The sequence below is a fragment of the Sardina pilchardus genome, chromosome 23 (genome assembly GCF_963854185.1).
Source record: "Sardina pilchardus chromosome 23, fSarPil1.1, whole genome shotgun sequence".
NCBI lineage: Eukaryota > Metazoa > Chordata > Actinopteri > Clupeiformes > Clupeidae > Sardina > Sardina pilchardus.
In genome coordinates, this window is record NC_085016.1 from 29,750,993 (window position 1) to 29,777,807 (window position 26,815).

At 42.2% G+C, this 26,815-nt stretch overlaps 1 protein-coding gene across 2 annotated transcripts in view; it reads left to right on the plus strand.

Annotated features, from left to right (window-relative positions):
- Positions 1–2,172: 2,172 nt before the first annotated feature.
- The window catches only part of rbms1a (RNA binding motif, single stranded interacting protein 1a), a 34,698-nt gene continuing 10,055 nt past the window's right edge, over positions 2,173–26,815 (plus strand). Inside the window, exons 1-9 of one of the 2 annotated variants that reach the window (XM_062528181.1) lie at positions 2,173–2,472; positions 8,433–8,623; positions 12,347–12,405; positions 12,641–12,732; positions 16,374–16,531; positions 19,897–19,973; positions 21,637–21,752; positions 25,625–25,674; positions 25,895–25,982. In XM_062528181.1, coding sequence (XP_062384165.1) covers positions 2,422–2,472; positions 8,433–8,623; positions 12,347–12,405; positions 12,641–12,732; positions 16,374–16,531; positions 19,897–19,973; positions 21,637–21,752; positions 25,625–25,674; positions 25,895–25,982 — 882 coding nt within the window. In that variant the 5' untranslated portion in view covers positions 2,173–2,421. The remainder of the gene's footprint in view (positions 2,473–8,432; positions 8,624–12,346; positions 12,406–12,640; positions 12,733–16,373; positions 16,532–19,896; positions 19,974–21,636; positions 21,753–25,624; positions 25,675–25,894; positions 25,983–26,815) is intronic. The other variant, XM_062528183.1, reaches the window with a different exon arrangement.

The following is a 26,815-nucleotide window of genomic DNA, read 5'->3' on the forward strand; positions in this document are numbered from 1 at the left end:
ACTCAAGTATTTTAGTTTGCAGCGTTCATTTGCCATTAATCTTATAAAGCACTCAAACAAGTATCACTCCACAGATGCTATAATTAACACTACAGACTACATGTTCTTTCCATGTCTTTTTACTAGAGCTTCTTAATTGGGAGAACAACACCGGAAGCAAACACGGGCATCCCACTCCCTGCTCATGTAATTAAACCTAATTAATTACATTAACCGTGAATGAAATCGGCTTAATCGGCTGAAGTAAAAGCATGTAGCACGAGCTGGGGGATGTAATTGGGTAAAGTGTACAGCTGAGTAGTAACACAAAGATTTATTCTGAGCTCCGTGCTTAAGATCCCCTGCTTCTCTACTGTAGCTCCTTCTCTCTGACAGATGACTGAGGGAAGAATCCTTACTGGGTCCAGCATACAGAGGTCCTGTGAAGAACCTCCTCTATTTACAGAACCATTTGCCACAAAGTTAGAAAGTGATTTTCTTACATAATTGGCAAGAATCAGTGACTGAGAGGGTTCCAAGTGAAAAGATTTTATTGTTCTTCAACAGAGAACACCAAAGGTCGTTCCCACAGTCTGGCATGTCCTCTGGCCTTGGCTTAATACTGCCCTTTTGCCCCATTCTCTTCCGGCTTGTGACCGCTGCTGCCCTACTAAACTCCTCAGATCTGAGTGTGAGTGCAGAACGTGCTTTGTGGCTGGCTAGAGGAAGGATGTGATCAGGGTGACAGCCCAACCCAACTCTGATACTGGCCAGTCAGATAGACAAAGATCAGTGCTGGAATAATCCTCCAAATCTCAGAATTTCTTTTGAAACAGTTGCATTTTGTGAGTGAGTGAGTGAGTGAGTGTGTGTGTTGTATTGGCTCATCTTTGTTCAAGTTTGTATGTTATGGATTGTAAATGGTGAGTGCTGATGTAGGCTTATGTCAAAGTACCCATATGCAGGGGGCGCTGTGGCGCAGCAGGCTACAGTGTCCATACCATTTACGGGTCCGAGTGCCCATGGGGACCCAGGTTCGAATCCGGCCTGCGGTCATATCCCAATCCCACCCCATCTCTCTCTCCCACTTGTTTCCTGTCTACCTCTCCACTGTCCTATCATAATAAAGGCAAAAAGGCCAAAAAATATACTTTAAAAAAAAAAGTAGGCTACCCATATGCAATTATTGAAATGATTTTGCTCACCACACTGTCAGCTGTAGCCTATTGTGTCATTTTCACTGTCTATCCATAGGCCTATTATAACAAGAGATCAGGCATTCTTAGTGATTGAAATTCAAATTGATACCTAGACTAAAAATCGTTGCACGGCCATGTTTGAAGTTACAGCAGGCTACATAGGCTAATTGAGAACTCATAGGCTGGTAATGTGTGTTGTTGCCGTGAGATGTGTGGCCTTTATAGAGCTGTTCTATTAGGTCTATAGTATTTGATCCTAGGGAGAGCGATTAACATGAATTTCGTGCTTTGCTCTGATAGGCTTCATAAGCTGACAAAAAATGATAGGCCTACTTCCATGTGAATGATAGCCCCGGGGCGCATGTTGATTCGGCCTAATTGGGTTGACGCCTTCTCCTTGAGAAATACATTCCCCCGAGAAACTGTTTTGATCTGGTGGTTTAACGTGAGAGGCAACACGACAACGTTAACAAGATTATTTGTTCTGCCAATTATTCGAGAAAGAAGAAAACTCCATGTCGATATAGACTCGTTAATTCTTTAGGCTATGAATTCCGATACATTTGTGAAGTCTGGTCAGATCAATGAATAACTAGAATATATTGTAGTTGGGACAGCCCCTGCGGGTTCTTGCATATTTCTCTTGCCGGGTAGGATACTGCAGATGGGATGTGATGGTTGGTTTATGGAATGCGTGGTATGCGTGCAAGAATGAACCAAACGTTCTTCTTAGGGGGGAAAGCGCTCCGCGCTTGTAATATTTTGTAGTTGTTTCAAGTAGCCTTTGATCAAATTAGTGATGACGTCCTATCCTTACTATTAACACAAACTTGGTCTCATGCCACTGTATAGATATGTTATCGTGGATATTCTCATATTATACGATGAGGACGACCTATCCCCTAACATCGCACCGGAGAATGGTTTGTTCCACAGTAGGTGGGTCTACTGCGGGCCACAGGACGCAGATCAATGAACCGGGCGGGTTCCTGAAACTGGTTAGGCGACCCAAGGTGGAACAAACCTTGGACATCTTTTACTGTTAAAGTTCATATTTAAACGGCATCATTGAGAGACATAACATTGGCTACATTACTGAAGGCAATCCAAGCCTCCATACAAACCGTGTGCTATGTGGATCATTTATGTGCTTTAAAGAAACCCGGGATAGGCTACATCGACTGCAATATATTTGATCTAAATACTTTTTGGCAAAACGAGTCTCGAAAACCAAGGAATTAAAATGATATTCGCCAACACTGCCAACCCAATGAGGACCCCGTACCGTAAGCAGGTAGGTAGCCTTCACAATTAACACAGCGAAGAGTCTGTTTGTAATTGTCAACTTAATTAAATGGAGAGTCATTTTTACGTTGTTGCCTGCATCATCGTCTGCTTTGTTGTAGGCTAACGAGTGGGGCTACTAATTATTACTTACCGTGATGAAAATCTCTCACTAACCGGTGTATAGCCTCCGTCCAAGCTTACATGTAGCTCTTTGCGTGAACCAACCTAGCGTTTGTCTCTCCGTCGTCTTTACATGGTTGATTGTAGGCAATAACTGAAAGCAACAGAAGTGTAGGATGGGCTATGTTAATGGTTGGCCTTTTCTAGATAAATGTCACCTATGTGATTTTTGGAGGTGGGTGATGCTAAAGGCAGGGTCCTGAGTGCTAGGCAGCCTAGATGACCTTTGTCGTGATAAGGATGAGATAGCCTAGCTGGGGAGAAAACGGCATATATCACACTTCTTTTCGAAACGACGCAGGAATATTTAGCTAAACAGTTCCCGCTTGCTTAGTTTGAGATCACAGGCTACAGCTTTGCAAAACCTACACGCATTCGCGTTTGACATCCGGTTTGATTAACGTCCATGCCCCGGGCAGTGCTGATACAGATAAAATAGGAATCCTTTCCACTGTTTTTAATTTCTAAACGCTCCCTCCCTATGGTTGCCGTCCATGTTCATCCCCACTTGCATTCCCTACCGTCTTTCGTGTTGAATCTGTATCACAACATGTATGACCCAAGCTTCATGTGATGCTGTAATCAGGCAATGTCATCTCAGTCTGTGTGTGTGTGTGTGTGTGTGTGTGTGTGTGTGTGTGTGTGTGTGTGTGTGTGTGTGAGAGAGGGGGGGGGGCTTAAAATATTCAGTCGTTTGTCATATATCGCCCACTTTGTATAGCCTACTTTATCTCTTACAATGACATCAGCAGTAAGCATGGATTTGCTGATGCTATAGCCTATAAATGGTGATTGGTCTTTGGTGTGATGGAAGGATGGAAAGATGAAGTCGCAGCAGGATGCTCAGAGCGGAGGAAATCTCGGGCGCTAATGTAGATGAGCTGCCATTTGGGTCAAAGCATCCAAGGGGTGTGGCCAGATAGGGGGAGTTGTAGCTTGCTACATTCCCTAATGTCTGGAAACGTAGAATTTCAATTTAGTTGCACTCTTTAAAAATGTTCTTGGAGTGCTATATAGAAACACTGAGGCATTTGATGGACCCTTCAAAATGGTTTAAAGAACCATTTTTGGACCCATATTAAGCATGCAATAGAACCATTTTTGATTTTATCTCCTTTTTTCTAGTAGGCTCTTGCATGTACGCAGACTAAATGTGGCTGCCTCTAAGCAACTACGATGTTTCACTGTTGAACTCTGATGTGCACAAGAATGACACCTTATTTAGCATTTCGTTAAATTCCCCAGTTTTAACTCTGTGTTGGAAAGGAAAAGGTGCTCTAATATAGGCTAGGCTATGTGAGATTGTTACATGAAAAAAAGAGAAAAAAGAAAATGCTAAAGTTATCACAGATAGATTTCTGAGCAACAGAGCCTCCATTGCTTTTCCCTCCCTCATCAGATTGGACTGTGTGGGATCTGGCTTGTAGAGGTTGATGTGGCCTTGCGATTTCACAGTTTACACAAACCATATGTCCACAGATGACTGCTCCCCATAGTTGTGCAGTCTCAGGGGGTATGCCAAGGCATGAGAGATGGCCTTGAAATTCTGTCCGATCTCTCCTTCTCCTCTTTCCCTCTCTCTCTCTCTGTCTCTCTCTCTCTCTCTCTCTCTCTCCTGCAATCCCTCTTTTCTTCTAACATTCTTTTTTATATCCAAGTTTTATCTGTTTTTTTTTATCAATCTCATCATCTACCTTTTTGTATTTGCATGTTGCTTCTTTCCTTTCTCTTGTTTCTTTTTTACTCTCTGGTTTCCCCTTTTTTCATTCTTTTCCTCTTCCCTTCCTTTCTGTTTCTCATTCACTCTCTTGTTCAACTTCTCTCAATTGGGATTCTTTAACTATCTTCTCAGAAGCACCTTTAAAATGTAGGGTTGTACAGCCTATAGTCCCTGTACAGGCATTTTGTCTGTCATTTTCATTGCAAAGAATTGATGTGCCATCTTTGATGTGTCATCTTTGACTACAAGAACGTTTCTCAACAATAGATTAAGCACTGGACCTTTCTCATACAGAAACTCTTTGTTAGTTTGAATTGTTAGTTGAATTTCTTTAGGGCTGAAAAGCATTCCAAATAACTTTTGAGGAACCTCCTTTGGGGAAAAGCTGAAGGAGGTTTGTATTCTTGAGTTCTGCCAACAAGGGGTGTTAAGACAGACTATTTCGGAAGAGGTAACTGCCCTCTCACTGTCATTTTGCAACTCCTTTGCTTTGTGGTCAGATACATCTGTCATGACCTTTAACCCTCATGTTGTCCTCAAATCTTACCAACGTTCGTTATTCTTGGGGTCAATTTGACTCCAGCTAAAAAAACTCTCAAAAAATGATTGAAATTATTTTTTTTACCCAGTTTTTTTTGTGGTAGGTACTTAACAAGAGTGTAATAACCACCATCAAAAGCCCTTCAAAACAATCCCACCCACCCCCCACACACCCCATTATGAACCCTGGAACCCTAGCTGGCAATATGGCCAATCCGGTGTCAACAGCCCAAAGGCTGACTTTTTGGACTTTTTCAGACCGGCCAAAATAACTTATATGTAATATGTACTTGTATATGTAATAATGATAATAACTACATGTTCTCATACTATTACAATAATAATATCCATAAGGTGTCAAATATTCATTTACCTCATGTTTCATAAAAATGGGGTCAAATTGACCCCAAGAACACCAACGTAACTATTTTTTTTACAGGACATTGGAAACATATTTTTGTGCAAATTTCATGTTTACTCTGTTGTACCCTTCAAATGAGGAAAAGTCATGAAACTTGAAGCAAAACAAAAAAAGTAAACCATATATATTATGATGTTAAACATTGCTTGGGGTCAAATTGACTCCAAGGACAACATGAGGGTTAAGTTTGGCCTTTGGCTACCTCCCAAGTTTTAACATTCTCTCACTTGCAGTGGATTCAATAGTTCTTTTGTCCCAGACTCTTTGAATCACTCCATGTTCAGGAAATATAACCCCCCCCCGCCTTTCACTCAGAGAGAGAGAGAGAGAGATGACCCCTTTGAGAGTGGTCGTTGATGTGACCCTGGAATAAAAGGTGTTCTTTTTAGTCTTCCCATCAAGAGGAATGATTAAGCCAGTCATGCATCCTTAAAATGTCTGGTGTTTCTGTTCGGAAACACACAAGGAGGTTGACTAGAGTTTCCAGCACGTGGTACCTCTTGGTCTGATGACATGACGAGGCGAAATGAATGTGACCGAGAGTAGGTGTTTGTGTTCATTACAGTGTGTGTTTCCAACTTTCCATGAGTTGGCAAGGGTTTTTGTTTGTATGTCTTCAATGTGTGTTTTTGTGTCTATATGTGTGCATATGCAAGACTGAAAGTGTGTCTGTGTGTGTACGTGTGTGTGTGTGTGTGCGTGTGTGTGCGATTGCGCGACTGACTGACTGAGTGGCTGAGAGAGGACATGTGTCTAAGCTTACCACTATTTTATGTGTGTGCCTGTGCGTTTAAATGTGAGTGAAATTGACAGAGTGAGAGAGCACGTCTGTCCATGTTCACCTGAGTGAGTATGTGTGTGTGAGAAGGAGATGGTTACTTTTGGAGAAGTAGGTCAGTGTGTCAGAGCGCATATGGCTCCTTGTTAGCATCCACAGAACCCTCACCAGGTGCCTTCAAAGGTTTGATTTGCTGTTCACTTAAATCACCACTTTTGACATTCGAGCCAGCAGAATTCATATTCATCTTTATGCACCCATACTCACATCTTTAATGAAACTCAACTCTTAATTACACCCTACACCATCAACCATTTGTTATTTACTGTATACCTTCAGTTTTCACAAACTATAGGACCTTATGAGTAGTCCTTACTCCTTATTCATATTCACCATCTACTGGCATGTTTCTGTCACTTTATTGGGTGTGAATGGTTGTGAGGCATTTGAGAAAATGTGTATTTTCATTGAGGCTGCATTTGTGGGCTTTTTGTTTTTATCAGTGGCCATTTTGTTTGTAAGGAGAGAGCTGTGTGGAATGGATGCTGTTTTAATGAATGAGTCACCGGAAGGAAGTGATTCAGCGCTGTGGGCTGTGGTCAGGCTCCGTGATGGAGCACATGTGGTGGGTGAGAGGCCCCCACTTCCGCCGTCCCAGGCCGACCTCACCTGGTCACATGATCAACACCACCACCACTGCTCTCCTCTGGACCGAAAGAAATTCCACACACCCCAGATTGACTGCAAATGACTTTGAAATGGAAGTGTTTGTGGTGGGGAGTGAGGGGAGGGGGAGCATTTTTAATTCAGATCACTCAAAATACACATTAGTGATGGAGCATCTATGTCTCTTAGTAGGTGGTGTACTGTATTCCACTTATATAGTTCCCCTTTGTATTCCCAAACTGAGGGGGGAGAATATAATGATGATACATCCTAGAAAGAGGATAGTTGCCCTGTGAACATCCAAATCTGGATTCCCTTTGCACTCCCCTCCAGTGCCTTCATTGTTTTGCCTGGACAGGAAAACAACAGTTTGGAAACTGAGTGCATATTATGGAGAGTGGAGAAATATGGAAAGAGGGAGTGACAGAGAGACAGAGATGGAGGGCTGGCTATGTTTTAGCGAGAGACAGGGGGTGTAGGCTTTCAGACAGGCCCTTGGGGGAATGGAGTCGTGAGATAAGAGAGTTGATTTGCAGGTCGGGACAAGAACAGCTCATTGTGATTGCTCTGGAAAGGGGGAGTGGGTGCTTTGTGTGTAAAAGGCGGTAAATGTTCAGTGCAGGGTTGGTGGGAGTGTGTGTGTGGGGGGGGGGGGGAGTTGGTGCAAGCAACTCATCATGCAAAGGGTGCTATTATCAAGAGACAAGTATAACTTGGACACACTGGAAAATGTGATTGATGGGTAAGCTTGCCCTGGCACAAATGCCATGGAGGGATTGATTATTGTACCGAGTGCCTTTAAATTTTGTCATGTGAACAGGTTGTGAAGGTTTTTTTTCAGCTTTTGTCAGGTTACTTACTATAGTAGATGTAGGAAAGATGCATTTGTGTTGCAGAAGTGCCATGTTTCCAGGGGTGGATAGTCAAATAAGGCAGCCTGTTATTGAATGTTTTCTATGTACTTCTTTTACATTCTTTTACATTTTTGTACGAATTTGAGAGACATTTTGAACTGGGTTAGAAAGGCAGACATTAAGGGACAAAATAAAGACACACTAAAGTATGTTTTTCAAGATATCACTGTCTCTCTCTCTCATTCCAGTGCATTGTATTCACTGCCATACTGTATGAGATCGGTCACAAATATGGTGCTGTTCTACTTAAAGTGGCGTATTTGGCATGTTTGATGTTTCATTAGATGGTTACCCATGGTAGTTGTATTGTTACTGTACTTTTTTTTTTTTTAAAGTATATTTTTTGGCCTTTTTGCCTTTAATGTTATAGTACAGTGAAGAGTAGACAGGAAACAAGTGGGAGAGAGAGATGGGGTGGGATCGGGACATGACCGCAGGCCGGATTCGAACCTGGGTCCCCGTGGGCACTCGGACCCGTATATGGTACGAGCGCTGTAGCCTGCTGCGCCACAGCACCCCCCATTGTTACTGTACTTTAGTGCCGCTGCACACAACATGTCACTGTGGAACAGGTGTCATTTTCAGTGAATTTCCATATTAGGAATGTCAGGCCCATTTAGCCTTTTTGTCCATAACTAGTTGACTGCTGCCTGCTGCACTGAATAGTGATTTTTAATAGTTGACCAGTTGATGGAACCTTTAGCGACAAGAGAAATCACTTTTTTACCTTCTCCCGTTGACATGACAGCCTGCTGCTATGACGACTGCCCACCCTATGGCTCCACCCAGCCCCAGCACCAATGGCACCACCAACAGCAACGGCAACAGCAGCAGCAGCAGCAGCACCACTGGATGGGAGCAGCTCAGCAAGACCAACCTATACATCCGTGGCCTTCCACCGTCCACCACAGACCACGACCTGGTCAAGCTCTGTCAGCCGTGAGTATGGCACTAATCAACCCCCAGGGCTCAGTGGCACTGATGTACTGCAACATTGCACAATTAGAGAGTGTACCAACTGGAATTCTGTGGATTATCTCCATTGCATAGGAGAGCACCCATCATGACCATTTAGTAATACGGTAAAACAACTCCTTGGATTCATAAATATTAAACCACATTGTTTAATGCTCAAGTGGTCAACATTGGCATTCTTAATTATAGCTGGTTACAGAATATGTATCTCTAAATATACATATCTCTAAAACTGTTGCTCTGCCCAAAACACATTTTCATTTGGCTAGAAATCTAGACGCCCCTAGCGGCAGCAAATCTAATTTGTGCACTATGTTGCTGGACATTTCAACATATTTCTTGAGTTTCTGCTCTTAAATTAGAAGGGCCATTGGCAGTGACATTTCTAGGAAAGTGTAGGCAAATCATGCTTTTGCTGCCATCATTCCGATCAGGTGTGTGTGTGTGCGTGTGTGTGTGTGTGTGCGTGTGCGTGTGCGTGTGCGTGTGCGTGTGTGTGTGTGTGTGTGTCAAATTACAACCATGGGAATATCCTAAGCAACTCTGCTCCTACTCATGTCATATTGCTTAAATATGTAAGTAAAAGAAGCACACTTGGCTTTTGCCGCGTCACTGTAGCCAATTCCCCTCTGACACAGTATTGTTAAACATGTGCACAGTGTGTGGATGATTGTCATGTCTTACCTCTAATTGGGCTACAGGTTTTCTACAGGAATAGCATGTTTGAACGGGCACTACACTAGTCTGTTAAACCCCAGATCTTTGGTACAATAAATTACATTTTTTTTTATCCAAGTGCTCTCTTGTTTGGTTTTGAGATAACATGGGCCTAACAGGAGTACCGATGAAGAGCCGTGTATTTCTTGAACTCTGTCCAGCCACTTTGATGGTAGCCAACTGTTGAAATTGCCATAGCTAAGAGAAGTGTTTATGTTGAGTTAAGTATGATGTTGAGTAATACACAGACACACTCTTTCATTTTCAGTTACACACATACCCCACTCTCTTTTTCACACTCACACACACACACACACACACACACACACACACACACACACACACACACACACACACACACACACACACAGATAGAGCTATGGTGTGCATGTGCTGTGTCTTTTGCCATGGATCGGTGCTTCCCTCGGGCTGGCAGCTGAATGTGGTGATTGTCACGTTTGTGTTTTCCCGCTAGCGCATGATTTCCCCCCTGGCACCTTGACAGGCTCACAAGGGGAGGCACTCAACCACAACGCCATCGGTAACAGCAGCTGTTTGTTTAGCCAACTTTCAAAACCACTGTGAAAAGAAACCTATGCCAATCAGAAGATTGTGGGCTTAATGTACTTCCTTTCTGTCTTACAGAAAACCTTAAAGAGGGAACATGTTTTTCTTAATGTGTATAGTTGGTTGCAGTGACATTTCATCGATTGACAATAAAAAAAAAAACCTGAATCCAATCAACTAGGTTACTAAATCAAAATGACAATCAGAGATTCATTCATCTGATCACAATTATCAGTGTGACTGAAAACACTACTGTAGTTTAGCATGAACCATGCCAAAGTAATATGGCGTGACTAATGAATGGATTTACAGTCCATATTCACAACCATCTTTAGTCTGGCATTGAAGCCCTCTATATGCTGACAAAGATTGAAGGGATGGAATGAACTCCTCTGTGCTTTTTTGATCCATCTCTCCTACCAGGCCACATTGTATGTTCCTCTCGCCCTCTCCGTTTGAGAAGAAAGCCATTGCCCTGGCAATTCTTGAAATTGATTCTTTAGAGTCAGTTAGCAAATAGCCTTAATCCCCTTTGGCTGATTTCCTGGTTGAAGGTTTAGACGAGGTCATTGGAGTAACAAGAGAGCCAGATTGAATCAGGCTGAGCTGTGGGCTTAACAGGCTTTCAGATTTCACATTTTTATGGAATGATGACAGTCAGGGAGGCAATTACGAGGGGGGAGGCCTATCTGGAAGACCTACAGAGCGCCAGTCAATGTTCCAGAAAAATCTCTTTAAATCATAGCAAATTATAGACCAGCTCACCTGTGTTTGGAACATGTTGACTTTGGGGTTGGATGGGGGGCTGGGTGGGTGGGTGGGGGGGCGGGGCGGGGGGGGGGTGGGGGGGGTTGTTTTACACTGTTTAGCCTTTCCACTCGTGGAAGATAACATTCCACTTCAAACGGATTGTGCAGCTGTAAGGTAGAAGCTCTTTGGCTCAGCGAGACAATCCATGTATTTTTGATTATGGTTAAAACCCCTTGACTTATTCTGAAGCATGTTGAATTTTATCTGGAGCCATTGGGAAATGGAAACTTGGTAAGTGCAACGTGTGGCTCCAAAATTCCTGAACTTTCAATAAATCCCACACTGTAAATGATCCCTATCTGTTTGGCATCCTGGCTGGGATTCATATGTCACAGGCAGGAAGTGCATCTCTTAGGGTCAAGGCCAAGGTCACCAGGGGGCCATCTTGCTAAGGAGTCACATGACCAATCTGTGTCATGTCATTGGATGCCTTCCATGTTCCTGCATCCTCACTTGATATAACATTCCCCTGATGTTGTTTATTCTTGCCTTGCTCCAAAAACAAGAGTTTGATGACTTCTTCAACTTCTTGGCACACACACAAAATGAATTCTAGACAAATATCTCAAGAAGAGTGTGCCATATTTTTTTGTTGGCTGAGAAATGAAATGCTCTTGAAGGGATTGGAAAGAATAGTGTTGTGAAAATGTCAGTGGAATTCAGTGTAATGGTTTTTCACATAGCACTCATCAAGAGTGTGATGGGAAATATAAATCTCCTTCTGTCAGCTGCCAGACAGGTCATTTTGCCTTCCACCTTACAACATGTAGCTTTTTTTCCTCAGAAAGGTCAGTGATGAGTCAAATCTTGCAGAAGAAAACACCCACACATACGTACATACATGCATACACACACATACGCATGCGTAGGAAACAGTTCTTTTGACCTCTGTTTTGCAAGATCATCCCTGACCTTATGAAGAAGCATAAGAGCATACAGTAGACACATGTGGACACACACACACACCCTGTCAGGTCTGTCCGCATAATACTTTCTGTTGATTATGGAGGAATTTCCCTCCCCCGCAAGCTCTGGCCATTACTCTCCTCTGTCAACCATTTCTCAGCCAAAGGGAAGTGTGTATATAGTATAGTATAGTGAGGTGAACTACACACTAACCCGGAGCAGTGAGCTGCCTGCTCAACAGCGGCACCGTGGACTGGTCAGGGATCAAACCGGCAATCCTCCGGATACAAGTTCGAAGCCCTAACTGTGTGTGTGTGTGCGCGCGTGTGCGCGTGTGCGTATTAAAGTTTAGCTCCTAAATATAATTAAATGTGTAGATAATCTAAATAATAAGACATTTTTGAAATGTCTAGTTTCTCTACTCTGTCTGCCAATATGACACTTATGTTGTTAACTGAAAAGCTCAACACAACTATAGTGCTCCAGTAGGTTCCATTGAATAGATGAGTTGGCGTAGGAATGCCCCTCTGTTTTCGAGCTTCTTGTTCTGCTGTCAGGAGAAGTAGAGTGGGACTCCTAGTTCCAGTCCACATGCTGGCATTCATGTCACTCAACACCTGCAAACACACTCCTCTCAGTTGGAGGCCTCACCCTTTTTAACAATGTATGTCTGTTCTCCTTTCACAGGTACGGCAAAATTGTGTCCACGAAAGCCATCCTTGATAAGACAACAAACAAATGTAAAGGTGTGTATGTGTGATCACATTTCTGGACATTTGTTTCACTTTTTGTATTGATAAAACTGAACAAAAAAAAAAACATTAAACAACATTAAGCAATGATGAAAACATTGGCTCATCAATAGGGTTAGGTGTGGTTGATGGACTAGGTTTATTTTCCTTAGTGATGTCAGTATTTTCAATAATGCCCTCCAAAAAGGATTGTCCAAATGTTCTTAGTAATGTCTGCTCCCCATCTCAGGTTACGGGTTTGTAGACTTTGACAGTCCAGCATCGGCACAGAAGGCTGTCTCAGCGCTGAAGACCAGTGGTGTCCAGGCACAGATGGCAAAGGTATCATGCTTGTCATCATTAAGACAGCAGCAGTCCGTTTCCTTAATACTTAAGTCCATTTTGCTGACTTGCATTGATTTAGTGCGGAGCTCAGCAAGGCAGTGGTGTGTTCAGCAGCCATTGGTCAGGCATGTGGATCAACATTTTAGTTTTTGCCATGCAGAATTGGCATTCTAGTTACATGAGGGGTACTTCTCGAAGATGAATGGCCAGAGAACTGAATCTACAGATTAGCTCTGTTATTGAACCAGTAAAATCTAGTCTGAAAAACAGTTGAGTAAAGCAACAATCTGTGTACTGTAAACCAAGTGCTTTTACCCTCCAGGTTCTGTAATAGACCATAATAATGTAATAGATATTATAATTATTATAACATAATTATTATATTGTATGTGACTAACCAAGAGACATGTATTTATATACATTATTTATCACTTTATTCCACTACATTGATTGTTTATTGAACACACTAAACAGTTCATATTCATTTAAACCTGAGGTGTGTTGCCCATTCATAACAGACCTTGAACATCATTAATTATTGCCAAGCTGCATATTGACTATTAATTCGTTAGTCCTAGTCAGATGCTGCCAGAGAAGATGGTTTCTGAGTGCATAGTGTGCTATAGTTCACCCTTTGGCCCCACGGGCGATGGCTGATCTCTCATTGGAGGTTCCCTCACTCGTATTTTCTGTCTTGGATTCAGCCGTCAGTCAGCACATTTCACTTTAGTTGAGAGCTCTAACACAGGCCTTCCCAGCAATCTCCCTAAAGCAGGTTTTGTGTGTGTGCGCGCGTGCATTTATGTCTCAATGTTTGTGTGTTTGTGTGTTTGTGTGTGTGTGTGTGTGTGTGTGTGTGTGTGTGTGCGCGCGCGCGCATATATGCATGTTTGTGTACTCTGGTGTGGTAATGAACAGTAGTCCTCTGAGGAATAGACTTGCTTGGCTCATTCTGCTGATCTTGTTAGAAAAGCTCAGGAGTGATGCATACATCACTGGGAACCAATCAAGGGTGCTATGCAAATCACAGCTGCATCTCCATGGCTACAACCCTTCCTGAGCAAATAGAATGTAGGAAGATCATGTGATGAGTCAAATTAGCTCTGAAAATTAGCTGATGGCACAAAAAGCTCTGTTGAGAGAAAGCACAGAAAGAACATTGTATTGTTAATGGACATTTAAAAGTGAACTATGCAAGTTTTTTTAGCTTAATATACCTTAACTGATCAGCTTCAGTCATTGGAATGGTTATTTGACTTACTCTGGGTTGAATGATGGCTGTCTCACTTCCCCCTAGCGCCTGTGAGTGTAAAATAAACACGGAAGTTTGGCACTGACAAACAGAAAGTCTCGCAGCTTAGGTTAAAATGAAGATTGTTCAGCAGAGGATTTTGGGCTACATAGATTCAACGCAGATCTGGTTAGAATGGTGAAATAGCCTACATCCACACAGCTGACATTATTTTGAGGAAGAAGTAGCCAACCAAGCTCAAGTAGCATGCAGCCAGACGGGCCTTATGTAGTTGGGAAATTAGGGCTTTGAAAAATATCGCCGCAAATTATCGGCCAAAATTCTGCTATCGGACCGATTATAATATTTTTTAAATTTCCCTTATCGGCCAATAATATATCAGCCACCGATATATCGTGCATCTCTACTACAGACCACTAGGGCGACCGAAAAAAACATTGTTCGACCGGTAGGCTAATGACTCATTCAATCATTTATAACAGTATGGAACGGATTGATTAACTGAAAAACGTTGCATAGTTTACCTTGAACATTGTACGGAAGAGCAATAGGGCCAGAAATCTGTAGAAGGCTTGTGATTGGGATATTGTTCCCATGAGCGTTCGGGTGGCGCAACGCTAGCTCTCTCGTCTAGCACTCTATAGACCCGGGTTCAATCCCTGCCTTGATCCAATTTTTGTAGCTTACATTGACTGAATTCAATGACCGTTTTTCAACGACGACAAACAATCATTTTTCGTTAATGGTAAACAGTATTGTGATTTCTATCCGGACCTTGAAGAGCCGGTGTCGTGAACTTGGACTGTGCAGGAGGCGAAATCAGTCGGACATAGACAATGTGATAGCCTTTGTGCAGGAGGAACTGCATGGGAATGGACAGATGCAGGGGTATCGTTCAAGTACAAGCATCAAGGACAAGTGCATTCTGGGATTGTGATCTGTTCTGCGCATGCGCGTAATAGTAGCAGGAAGAGGGGAGATTTGCCTGCCCGATCGCGAGTTTGTGACGATCTGTTGGACTGCTTATTTGTCTTTATTTCAAAATGTTTGTTTATTCATCTGTTTATTTCAGATCGTTTGTTATTAAAAACCATTAACGAAAAATAATTGCTCGTCGTCGTTGAAAAACGGTCATTGAATTCAGTCAATGTAAGCTACAAAAATTGGCTTATGGTGGGGATTAAACCCGGGTCTATTGAGAGCTAGATGAGAGAGCTAGCGTTGCGCCACTCGACGATGTACGCTCATAGGAACAATATCCCAATGACAAACTTTATTTTTTCTAAAAAATAACTTTTTTTCTCCGAGATTTAGAATAAATATATTACTTTGTGGCCCTATTGTTCTTCCGTAATGTGGGGATTGCATGAAGACTTTGGGGTTGTGTAGGAGAGTCCTATTATTAATTTCTTTGAGGTAATCTTGGAACCTTTTTTTTATATGTTGTCTTAAAGGGGACATATTATGCAAAACTCACTTTTTGCGGGCCTTTGTGTTCATATTTAGGCCTCTACTGTTCTTATAAACACTCCAAGTGTGAAAAAAACCCATCCATCCGTTTTCTGTAGATCAGTAGAAAGACTTTGGTGTCAAGAATAGTATGCTGCTGTGAGCCATTTGGATTGCTCCCTTATTCTGATGTAATACTAAGGGAATTTGCATAGACCAACCCTAGCACCAGGGTCTACCATATGTGGTTGGATGCCGGCTTTGTTTGTAGTCATTTTCACCTGTGAAACGAGCAGCGTAATCAATACACGCAGCCGGAGGCGTGGCCAGCCCAGAAACGTCTCAATTTGGGAGAGACCAATTCTAACCTCGTTTAAATAGAGGTATAATATGTCCCCTTTAATGAAGTACTTGGCAACAGGAAGTGTCCGCTCACTGAAACACATGGAATGACACACTTGGAAAATTCACTGACATAAGAGATATCCTGTGTGATGTGTTGCCAAATTGTCAGAGGTTGGAATTGGATATTTGCTTATATGGTGAGGACAAGCCAGATATTTCATTAATGTCAGCGATACAGCAAAGTGTTCCATAATTGGCAGAAGTCCCAGCTACTCTTTCTAGGGGCCGACAGTACAAAAAGATCTAATTAGGTTGAAGTTCATTACACTCAAAACAGAAAAGCAAACATTAAATAGAATACACTCACACTCACACTCACACTCACACTCACACTCACACACAGATGTTCTCCAATTATGAGATCTTCCAGCAGGATGTGCTGATTAGCTTATTCTGCCAATTGACCTGAAGATACTCACAATAAGGGCTTTTCAGTGTCTTCGACTGGCCTTGATGTCTTTCTCAATGCTTGTGCTGCTGTTGCTCTCCCATCCCCATCCCTGTGTGTGTGTGTGTGTGTGTGTGTGCGCAGCAGCAGGAGCAGGACCCCACCAACCTGTACCTGTCCAACCTACCTGTGTCTGTGGACGAGCACGAGCTGGAGAGCCTGCTCAAGCCCTTCGGCCACGTGGTGTCCACACGCATCCTCAGAGACACACATGGTGTCAGCCGTGGAGTGGGCTTTGCCAGGTCTGTGTGTGTGTAAGGGTGTCAGTGTAAAATTGCGAGTGGTTGCTATAGGTTTTAATTGTGATTTTGGTGTGGTGTGACTGTGACATTGTGTTAGGTAGGGGTGGCACGGTTTTTGAAAAATGCTCCGAACCGTGCGGTTCGCATGTCACGGTTTGGAGTGTGTTTTCGTCGTACGGTCCTACGGTTCAGGCTAGTTATGGCATGCGCAATTGATTCCCATATGTGACGACGTGTTTCCCTTCCGTGCGAGAGTAGGAGTATGGAGTTTTGAGTGCTGCGCGCAAGGTTTTAGAAATCGCAAGTGCGAGATCATCCCTAGCGTGGTCAAACTGATGCACCTGACCCTGCTCGGGTGGAAACATGTTCTTCCGCAACTGTAGACTATGCGTGCAACTTTACCAAACAGTAGAAGTAAACTCATTCTCCTTGGCCCGCTCTCGTGCGCGCTCAATGGACACCCTCCCTCGACATGCACATTAATCCAAATAGAACATTCACAATCGTGAACGCAATGACGCACAGAAGACGATTAGCTAAATTACTGTTAAAAACGGTTAGCATCAGACATTTGATAAAATCTCTTGCATTCAAGTTGACTGACCATCTCAATACCAATGTTTTCAACTCCAAGGCTTAAAAGGGCCTGTCCCAAGGAGAAAAAGTATTAGCTTACCTTGAAACTAAAACACATGTGGGGAAACTGAACAGTCCAACCAGTAGAGTATGATGAGCTTAGCCTGCTACTTTGTTTACAATATTTTGAGGCTTCAGCCAGACAGCTGAATTTAAGAGGTGGAGTTACAATGAATAGTAGGCTATACACTAATCCAGCGCGAACTTTATGGGCGCTGCCATCTTGAATATCGCCATTACTGCGTGCCTGCGAGTGTGACGAGTGACACTTGCCTGTGCTTTTCAATGAAAGCATCCTGTCAGAGAATGTCTAATAAGAGATCCCATCCCGCTCATGAAAGAAAATGTCAGGTGAAAGGGAACATTGGATCAATGATGTCAGACTGTGCCAAAACTTACCAATGAAGGTAATTTATTAACAACATAAGGTATTAAGACGTGTATTAATGACAGCTAACCTCTGCAACAGCCGCCTATGGAACCAACGGGCTAATTTCTTAGCAGCCAGTCACGCAGTAATGGCGGTTTTGTGTTACTTCCGTGTTTCGCTGGATTAGTGTATAATCTGCATAAAGTTTGCTGTTATGAATATCAGACATGTCAGTATATAGAACTAGAAAATGTAATTCCATGGAAGGAATTACCATTGCATGTAAATGCAAAAAGGTTGCTGACTGTGTAAAACATTCCTATTAGGTCTATAGTTAAAAAGACAACTAGGCTACACAGAAGAATAGATAAAAAATAACCCAATTACATTTCCACTGAAATTACTTGGAAAGTCACATTTAAAAAGTGATTTATGAAAATGCATCAAAATTGTGGATATAGGCTATTATGGAAAATAACTCTTCATTTATTAGAATGTAAGACTGAAATGAAGTTGGCAACTTCAAACGAGTTGCAAGAGCTGACACTTTAGTAGCCTACAGTGAAACGACTGGTAGGATAGCTTATATAGCCTTCATATCTACACTAATGCAGGTTAAAAGTAGGCCATAGACTTAGACACCATTGGAATACGGAATACAATTTCAAACAACGCCAATCAACTATGATGCAGCAACAGGTATGATATCTAGCAAATGTAACGTTAGCTTACAGTAGGATATTTGTACAGGATGAGCTAGTATGTTCTTCGAAGTGTCTCCAGGTGTGTGATTGTCCTAATAGGAATGTACAAGCTGTTAACAAAGGTTTTTAATTTGTGAATGATACCGAAAAACCTAGCCTGGAGCAAGTTTGGTTGTCGTTAGCTAAATACAGTGTTAGATTTACGTTGACGTTAGGTTAGATTGTCTTTAGCTGTTGATAACGTTACCGAGAGCAAACCGGTTACTGTAACGATATAAACAAATCAAGTTAGGAGTAGCCTAACAGGAGACAAGACGATAACGTCCTGGTTTACAGCAGCTATGGCATGGTAGAATGTTTTCATAGCTGTTAGTACTCAGCACGCAGCTACAGTTTAATGAGTAGACAAAACATTCAGGTTGCAGCGGTGGCATGGCTTTAGTTTGGATCAAAGATCCTTGATTACTGACAGCTGAGCACTGACGTAACAATTAGTCTTTGCCGCCAAAGGATCTCAATGTAAACTCTATGGGAATTTTAAACTCTTTTATCGTAAATATCTCAAAAAGTATGAAGTTCACAAATGTCAAAAATACAATCGTCAAATCTCCGTTACAAGATCTTTGTTGGAGTGCTTGAATGACGTCAAACGGTTAAGTGGTTTTAGCGTTATAAATCGTTGATTTTGGTCGGAGGAAGAATAATTATCCCGATAATAATAAAAAGAACAGGGATAACAGTACATTGCATTTACATGCAATGTAATTAATAAATAATTACATAATGTGTGTGTGTTTCAAATAAAGACAAGCTTTACATCTTGTTAAAAAATCATTCACACTGTATGAAAGGAGAGCGATAAAAAGGCGATGCAATGAAAAATATGGGTGGACGACATACATTTTGTGCTGGTGCACCATCCCTGCCAAATAAATGAGAAGATTGTTGAAATCATCAATGTCTTCCCTCTTGCTTTATCAAAATCTCAACTGAAGCTTAAAGTTTCCTCAGACAATAATGTGCTTTATGTGAAGTCAAATTCAGTTTGTGCATTATTACATGATAACTATTCTCTAAATACTCTAGCCTAATTGTGGATGATTATAAGCTATGTGCTGAAATATGTTTCTGGAGTGTTAAAGAGTAAAAGAAAAAATAACAACAAGAACTGCACCGAACCGAAAACCGTGACCCTAAACCGTGATACGAACCGAACCGTAGATTTTGTGAACCGTGCCACCCCTAGTGTTAGGTGATATTGATGTGTTTGTGTATATACACCTGCACCTGCACCGCACGCCGGCGACCCGGGTTCGATTCCCGCCCCGTGGTCCTTTCCGGATCCCACCCCAATGCTCTCTCCCACTCACTTCCTGTCTCTCTCTACTGTCCTATAATTAAAGGCATAAAAGCCCAAAAAATATACTTTAAAAAATAAATAAATAAATAAACACATCTGTGCTGTGATGTGTGTGTGTGTGTGTGTGTGTGTGTGTGTGTGTGTGTGTGTGTGTGTGTGTGTGTGTGTGTGTGTGTGTGTGTGTGTGTGTGTGTTTTTGTTATTTGTGCATAGAATCACAGTGTTTGTCTGTATTTGTGAAAATGCAATAAATACTATTGACATCACTCATTCCCATATTCTATCTTCCTCTCAGGATGGAGTCAACAGAGAAGTGCGACGCTGTCATCTCCCAGCTCAACGGCAAGTTCATCAAGACAGCAGGTCTCATGGGTAAGACCCCGTCTCTCCTGTTTTTCAGTTGCCATGGGGATCTCTGCCCCCCTACCATCCTTCTGTGTGTGTGTGTGTGTGTGTGTGTGTGTGTGTGTGTGTGTCCATTGACACTAGCGTTCACAGGTTTGGTGTCACTTAGAAATGTCCTTGTTTTCATCATTAAAGTTGTAAATGCCTGTCAGGCGCGTGGGAACCTCTTTTTGACCAGGGGTGCTGAATAACAAAATAATGAAGAATGTCCAACGATTTCTCCCTGATATAGCCTACATGTTTTGGACTTTTTTTTTTTAGCAGTTTTTGACTGCTAAATACGTCATTAGCGCAGTGTATGGTTGAGGGCAAGACGTTATTATGTCCTTTGCAACCACAAATTGTAATGTTCTACAAATGCGACAGCACCAGGCGCATCGCTATAGGTGTTCAAAAGATTAGGGGCCATACCTCGGCTGACCCTTCCATTTCCCGGGGGTCCGGGGGTTTTTCCCCCGGGAAAATGTTAAAATTGGGCTGTGAAAGATGCGATTTCAACATAGTTTTAGAAGGAAAGTAAGGCCAATCGTTGAGGTCCCCGTCGTCATATTTTTAAAACAAAGCTAATTTCCCCACTAGACCGAAGTCTACGTCTAGATGTGTAGGCCTACAGTATGCCTAGGCTACAGTACATCTAGCAGAACGTTAATAACAGACTCTGACGAAGATGTAGGCTAATCGAAACGTTAGACGGTTGCTGTGCACCTTTGCATTAGGCTACAATAGGCTAAACAAACAAATTAAGCCTTATAAACTGAGCTGCTCCGGTATTTTTCTCTTTTTGATCAACTTGTCCCCTGCCGTGGATGCACCAGTTGCTTGTAGAAGAGCATAACTATTCCTTTTTTGAAGTTCCCTATGGAACTATGAGGCTATGTAATTTATTGACTTCAATAGGCTACACGTATTTCCCGTTTACAAACAAAACTAAAGGACGCCGGGTGGCCGGTCACATCGTTCTAAAGTTGCAACAAATGATTCAGGCTCCATAACGCCAGGTCAGCGCTAGTAACAATGTTGCAGTTGTGGATAGATACGGCTCTGGTGGCTGCTAGCCGTGGCATTCGTTTGGAATATCATAAAAACCTCTGGGGCGATTTTCATCATTACTTTTAAGGCACGGAGATCCAGGGCTATTCCCTGATCGTTTATCCTTTTCTGTGACATCCCTTCCTACTAACTTCCAGTGAGTTAACTAGCCGCCCTCAGCCTGCTCACTTTCGCTTCTCAGTTAGTCACGTCATGAGAGGTCACCTCTACAATTGTGGATTTGTGTAGCCATATTCAAACCTATCCATAACCCTTTTTTGCTATTTGTCTCATCATTGAATATACAAAAATATAAAGCGAATTAGTAATTATTTAAAATTCCCGCGCCCTTGATGCATGTTGTTGAAAGAAATGGCTGTATATAGTATACAGATGCCCATTATCAGCAACCATTCATCCAATGCTCCAAAGGCACGTTCTGTTTACTACTCTGATATCATTTTAAAAGGCTAACTGAGAAAACATCAGAGAACCATTTTGCAATTATGTAAGCACATCATGTCATCTGAAAACTGCTGCCCTGATTCTCTCTCTCTCTCTCTCTCTGTATCTGTCTCTCTTTTTCTCTATCTCTTGGCAGGTTCTTCTGAGCCGCTGCTCTGTAAGTTTGCAGATGGAGGTCAGAAGAAGCGACAGATTCAGGGAAAATACACCCCCAACGGGAAAGTATGGTCTCGGGAGGCTGAGGGGAGACTGGTGAGTCCAGTCTTCTACTTAAACATGTGTGTGGGTGTATGTGAGTATGTTTGATATAGATTCTGATTGATGCTGGGGAAGTATTGGCATTTTAGCAAAGTGTCCTGTTACCTGTGCTTGTTTCCCTTGGTAGAGGTGAGTATGGTAATCCTCTTCCTCCCCTGTACTGTAGTTCATTGATGATGACATCATTAGCACAGAGATGATCATTAGCCCTATTCGCACGGGATTAGTATTACCTGTGGACCTTTGGTGATTTGTGATAATTGCGGAGGATGCAATCTATCTATTGCATCCCTCTCCCTCTCCATCTACTTCTCTATTTCTCTCTCTCTCTCACACTCTTTCTCTCTTTCTCTCTCTCTCTCTCTCTCTCTGTGTTTGCATAAGTGTGTGAATGCACCTATGTGCACAACCGGTAGCTGGTTTGGTTTGCATTGAGCTCAATGAGCATCAAACAGGCTAAAAAAGCACCATGCTAATCTCTAGGTATGGTGAAGGGTATGTGATGTGGGGCTATTTTAATTCCAAAGGCCAAGGGAACTTTATCAAAATGCATAGTATCCTGGATCCATGAAGTAGCTGGCCTTTAAAATGAAAATCAATTTCCAAAAGATTTTGTATTCCTCTTGAATGCACCAATTGTTTGGCTGGTGACCGGTGAAACGATTAACTGTCATTAAAAAGAATTAAAGTTTGGTGATCATGTGATAATAAGATGTAAACAAGCAGCGTCATAGAGTAGGCCTGTAGTTCTACTCCACTTAAAATACTCAAACTATTTACTGCCCATAGGCAAGGGCTATGACTTACTACGTACTAAGTGGATGTTGTGAAAGTGAAAATACGATATGAGAAAGGCAAACAAAAGTTAAAGTTGCTTTTGACATAGTAGCCTACAATGAAGAAAAACTGATGCTCTGAATACTGATTCAGCCGTCTTTGGAAGTTTCTCTAATTGCCGCATTTAACTTTAATTTGGATTACACCTGCTTTTAACAGGCGGAAGTTTTTCACCACAAAACAGACGTGTGCTTTTTTCTCCTAATCAATGGTTACCAGCACTTTTCCTCCCCTGTGTTTGCGCAATACTCCCACTTCTCCCTCACCCTCCCATAAATGCATATGCATCAATTAATATGAGAATATGTTCCATGTTCAAATGTATCATAGAAACGTTGATACACATTTGAGCTTTCTGACCTTAAATGACCTTACTGTACTGTAACTGACCCTAGGCAGATGGGTTAGGCCCTTGATCTGTGGATCTGTCCGAGGTTTCTTCCTATATACAGTGCCTATAGAAAGTCATCATACCCTTTTGAAATAGTTACTTCTTTTGTCTTACAGCCTGAAATCAAAACCCATTTTAAAAACAATCTTTTCCAGTTGTATTTACAAATGTAGCTGTACAACATCAAAATATTTTTTAAAAAGTCAACCGTTCTGAAAATTAATAAAAAATTAAAAACTAGAATAACAGGGTTGGAAAAGTCATCATACCCCTGACTTAATACTTTGTAGAGCTTCCTTTTACTTTCATTACAGCCATCAATCTGTTTGGATATGTCTATTATAGCGTTGCACACCTAGATTGGGGAATATTTGCCCAATCCTCCGTGCAGAATTGTTAAAATCCAGTCAAATTCTGTAAGGAACGGCGATGGACTGCTCTCTTCAAGTCAATCCACAGATTTTCTATAGGATTTAAGTCAGAGCTCTGACTTTGCCACTCAAGGATATTCACCATCCTATACTTAAGCCACTGCTTTGTTCTTTTGGTAATATGTTTAGGATCATTGTCGCGTTGGAAGGCGAATGACCTGCCCATCTTCAGCTGTCTAGCAGAGGGACACAGGTTTTCCTCAAGAATTTGGGGTGTAATTGGCAGCATCCATTTTCACTTCTATCCTGACCAATTGCCCAGTCCCTGCTGAAGAGAAACATCCCCACAACATAATGTTGCCCCAACCATGCTTCACACTAGGTATGGTGTGTTTCGGGTGGTGTACTGTGGTTGGTTTTCACCAAACATTGCGCTTGGAGTCCAGTGCAAAAACACATCTGGAATATTCTGCTACCATGTGGAAAAAGCTGTTATGGTCAGAAGAGACTAAGATTGAACTTTTTGGAGACTAAGATTGAACTTTTTGGACTGAGCTCCAGGCGCTTACCAAACACAGTTTACACACCCAAACACACCCAAAACACACCATACCTAGTGTGAAGCATGGTGGGGGCAACATTATGTTGTGGGGATGTTTCTCTTCAGTGGGGACTGGGCAATTGGTCAAGATAGGAGGGAAAGTGGATGCTGCCAAGTACACCCAAATGATTGAGGAAAACCTGCAGCCCCCATGCTAGACAGCTGAATATGGGCAGGTGATTCGCCTTCCAACACGGCAATGGTCCTAAACATACTGCCAAAAGAACAAAGTAGTGGCTTAAGGATAGGATGGTGAATATCCTTGAGTGGCAAAGTCAGAGCCCTGACTTAAATCCTATAGAAAATCTGTGGATTGACTTGAAGAGAGCAGCCCATCGCCATTCCCTACAGAATTTGACTGAATTTTAACAATTTTGCACGGAAGTTTGGGCAAATATTCCTCAATCTAGGTGTGCAAAGCTATAATAGAGACATATCCAAACAGATTGAGGGCTGTAATGAAAGCAAAAGGAAGCTATACAAAGTATTAAAGGGATAATCCGGAGTGAAATGCACTTTAGATAAATTTTTCGGACTATTGGGAGTACATACGTTGAGTTGACACCAAAATCATGTCATTCGGATGTATTTTGAGAAAGTTCGCGCTCACCGTTTTTAGCCAAAACTCGTTAGCCTGGAAGTGACCGGGGCGTGTCCTTTCGCCGCTACAAAACGCTATTTTTATACCTCTTCTACTGTTCCAAACAACACTACACTTACGTGGTAGTGAGTAGAGGTTCCCTAAAGCCAAACCGAAGTATCCGCACGTCTTTATGTGGTCGGATAGAGAGTCCAGAATGAATTTAATCGAGTCCGTACCTTTCCGGAAATGTTAGTAAAGTGTTGTGAAAACGTTGCTAGCTGCAACAGCGACATTTCCGGAAAGGTACTGACTCGATTAAATTCATTCTGGACTCTCTATCCGACCACATAAAGACGTGGGGATACTTCGGTTTGGCTTTAGGGACCCTCTACTCACTACCACGTAAGTGTAGTGTTGTTTGGAACAGTAGAAGAGGTATACAAATAGCGTTTTGTAGCGGCGAAATGACATGCCCGAGTCACCTCCAGGCTAACGAGTTTTGGCTAAAAACGGTGAGCTCGAACTTTCTCAAAATACATCCGAATGACATGATTTTGGTGTCAACTCAACGTATGTACTCCCAATAGTCCGAAAAATTGATCTAAAGTGCATTTCACTCCGGATTATCCCTTTAAGTCAGGGGTATGATGACTTTTCCAACCCTGTTATTGTAGTTTTTATTTTTTTATTAATTTTCAGAACTGTTTACTTTTTTTTCATTATTTTGATGTTGTACAGCTATATTTGTGAATAAAACTGAAAAAGATTGTTTTTAAAATTGGTTTTGATTTCAGGCTGTAAGACAAAAAAAGTAACTATTTCAAAAGGGTATGATGACTTTCTATAGGCACTGTATATCTCCAATTCTACAGAGTTTTTCCTCACCCCTGTTACTCGTGGGCTCTCTCTAAACGTTTAAAACTCTGTAAAGCCTGTAAATCTGTGTCAGCAGACCAAACTCTATGAAAAATCGGAAAACGAAATCAGCCCAGAAAATTGGACGGGCAAATCAATTGCATGGTTAAATGGGATTGTCGGGGTCTTTGCTGTGTTGTAATTATGTATGTTCTCTCACCTTCTCAGAGCGGAATGACCTTGACTTATGACCCCACCACTGCCACCATGCAGAATGGGTAAGTGGTGCCACCTCAGCATCTTTTCCCATTGGCTTTCCTAACAACCATTGGTGAGACAAAGCATCATTTTGATCTCTCTCTCTCTCTCTCTCTCTCTCTCTCTCTCTCTCTCTCTCTCTCTCTCTCTCTCTCTCTCTCTCTCTCTCTCTCTCTCTCTCTCTCTCTCTCTCTCTCTCTCTCTCTCTCTCTCTCTCTCCCTCCCTCCCCCTCCCTCCAGGTACTACCCTCCTCCCTATAATATGGGCAGCAGACTGGTGCCTCAGACGGCCGTGACTCCCTACATTTCTCCCGTTTCCACATACCAGGTGAGTCAGCAGCCTTCCTCCTCTTCCTCTCCTGCATCTACTCTGATTCCTCTCTCCTGACTCCTGTTTAAAGACTAGCCCATATAAAAACATTACTTGTGCATTTCTTGCAAATGAGTATTTATTGTTAGTGTTTTCATATGACGATCTAAGGGACCAAAACTGTGACTTTGTAGAGCTGCATCTTGTTGCTCATGTGGGCAACATGGCTCATTAGTACAGAGGGACTTTTTGCTGACCAAGCCCTGTTTCTGTGGGAACCAAAATAATTAAATGAGAACACACACACACACACACACACCGACCCACACACACCGACCCGCACAGTCCTATACTCTCTCTTTGTCATTCTCTCGCCCAGAGTCTTGCGTTGTCTCCCTCCCTTTCGCCCTCTTTCTCTCTCTCTTTCACACACACGCACACACACACACCCAAGAAGCTGCCTTTTATCACTATTGTAACCGACTGAAACTTCAACATAGTGGGCTCTATTTTGGTGATTAGAAATGGATGATCAGAGGCGGAAAGGTTATAGACAATCAAGGCATGGTCAGTCCACATTCATTTAATTCAATGGTGCAATTATGTGGTCAAACGTCGGGCGCTTGGCACAAAAGGGTGGTTCTTATGTTTCTTAATCAGTCATGGGTGTGTTTTGGGAGGAACATCCTTTAAACGAGATAAGGACATCTGTCAATACCCTTTAACAGCAAGCAGTGCAACTTCAAACAGCCCAGGTATTTTGATAGTCAGCGGCTCATTTGAAGGAGTATGCTTTCACGTGACTATTTAACTAGGATTCCACTAAACCTTGCTTTACAAAAACGTGTTTG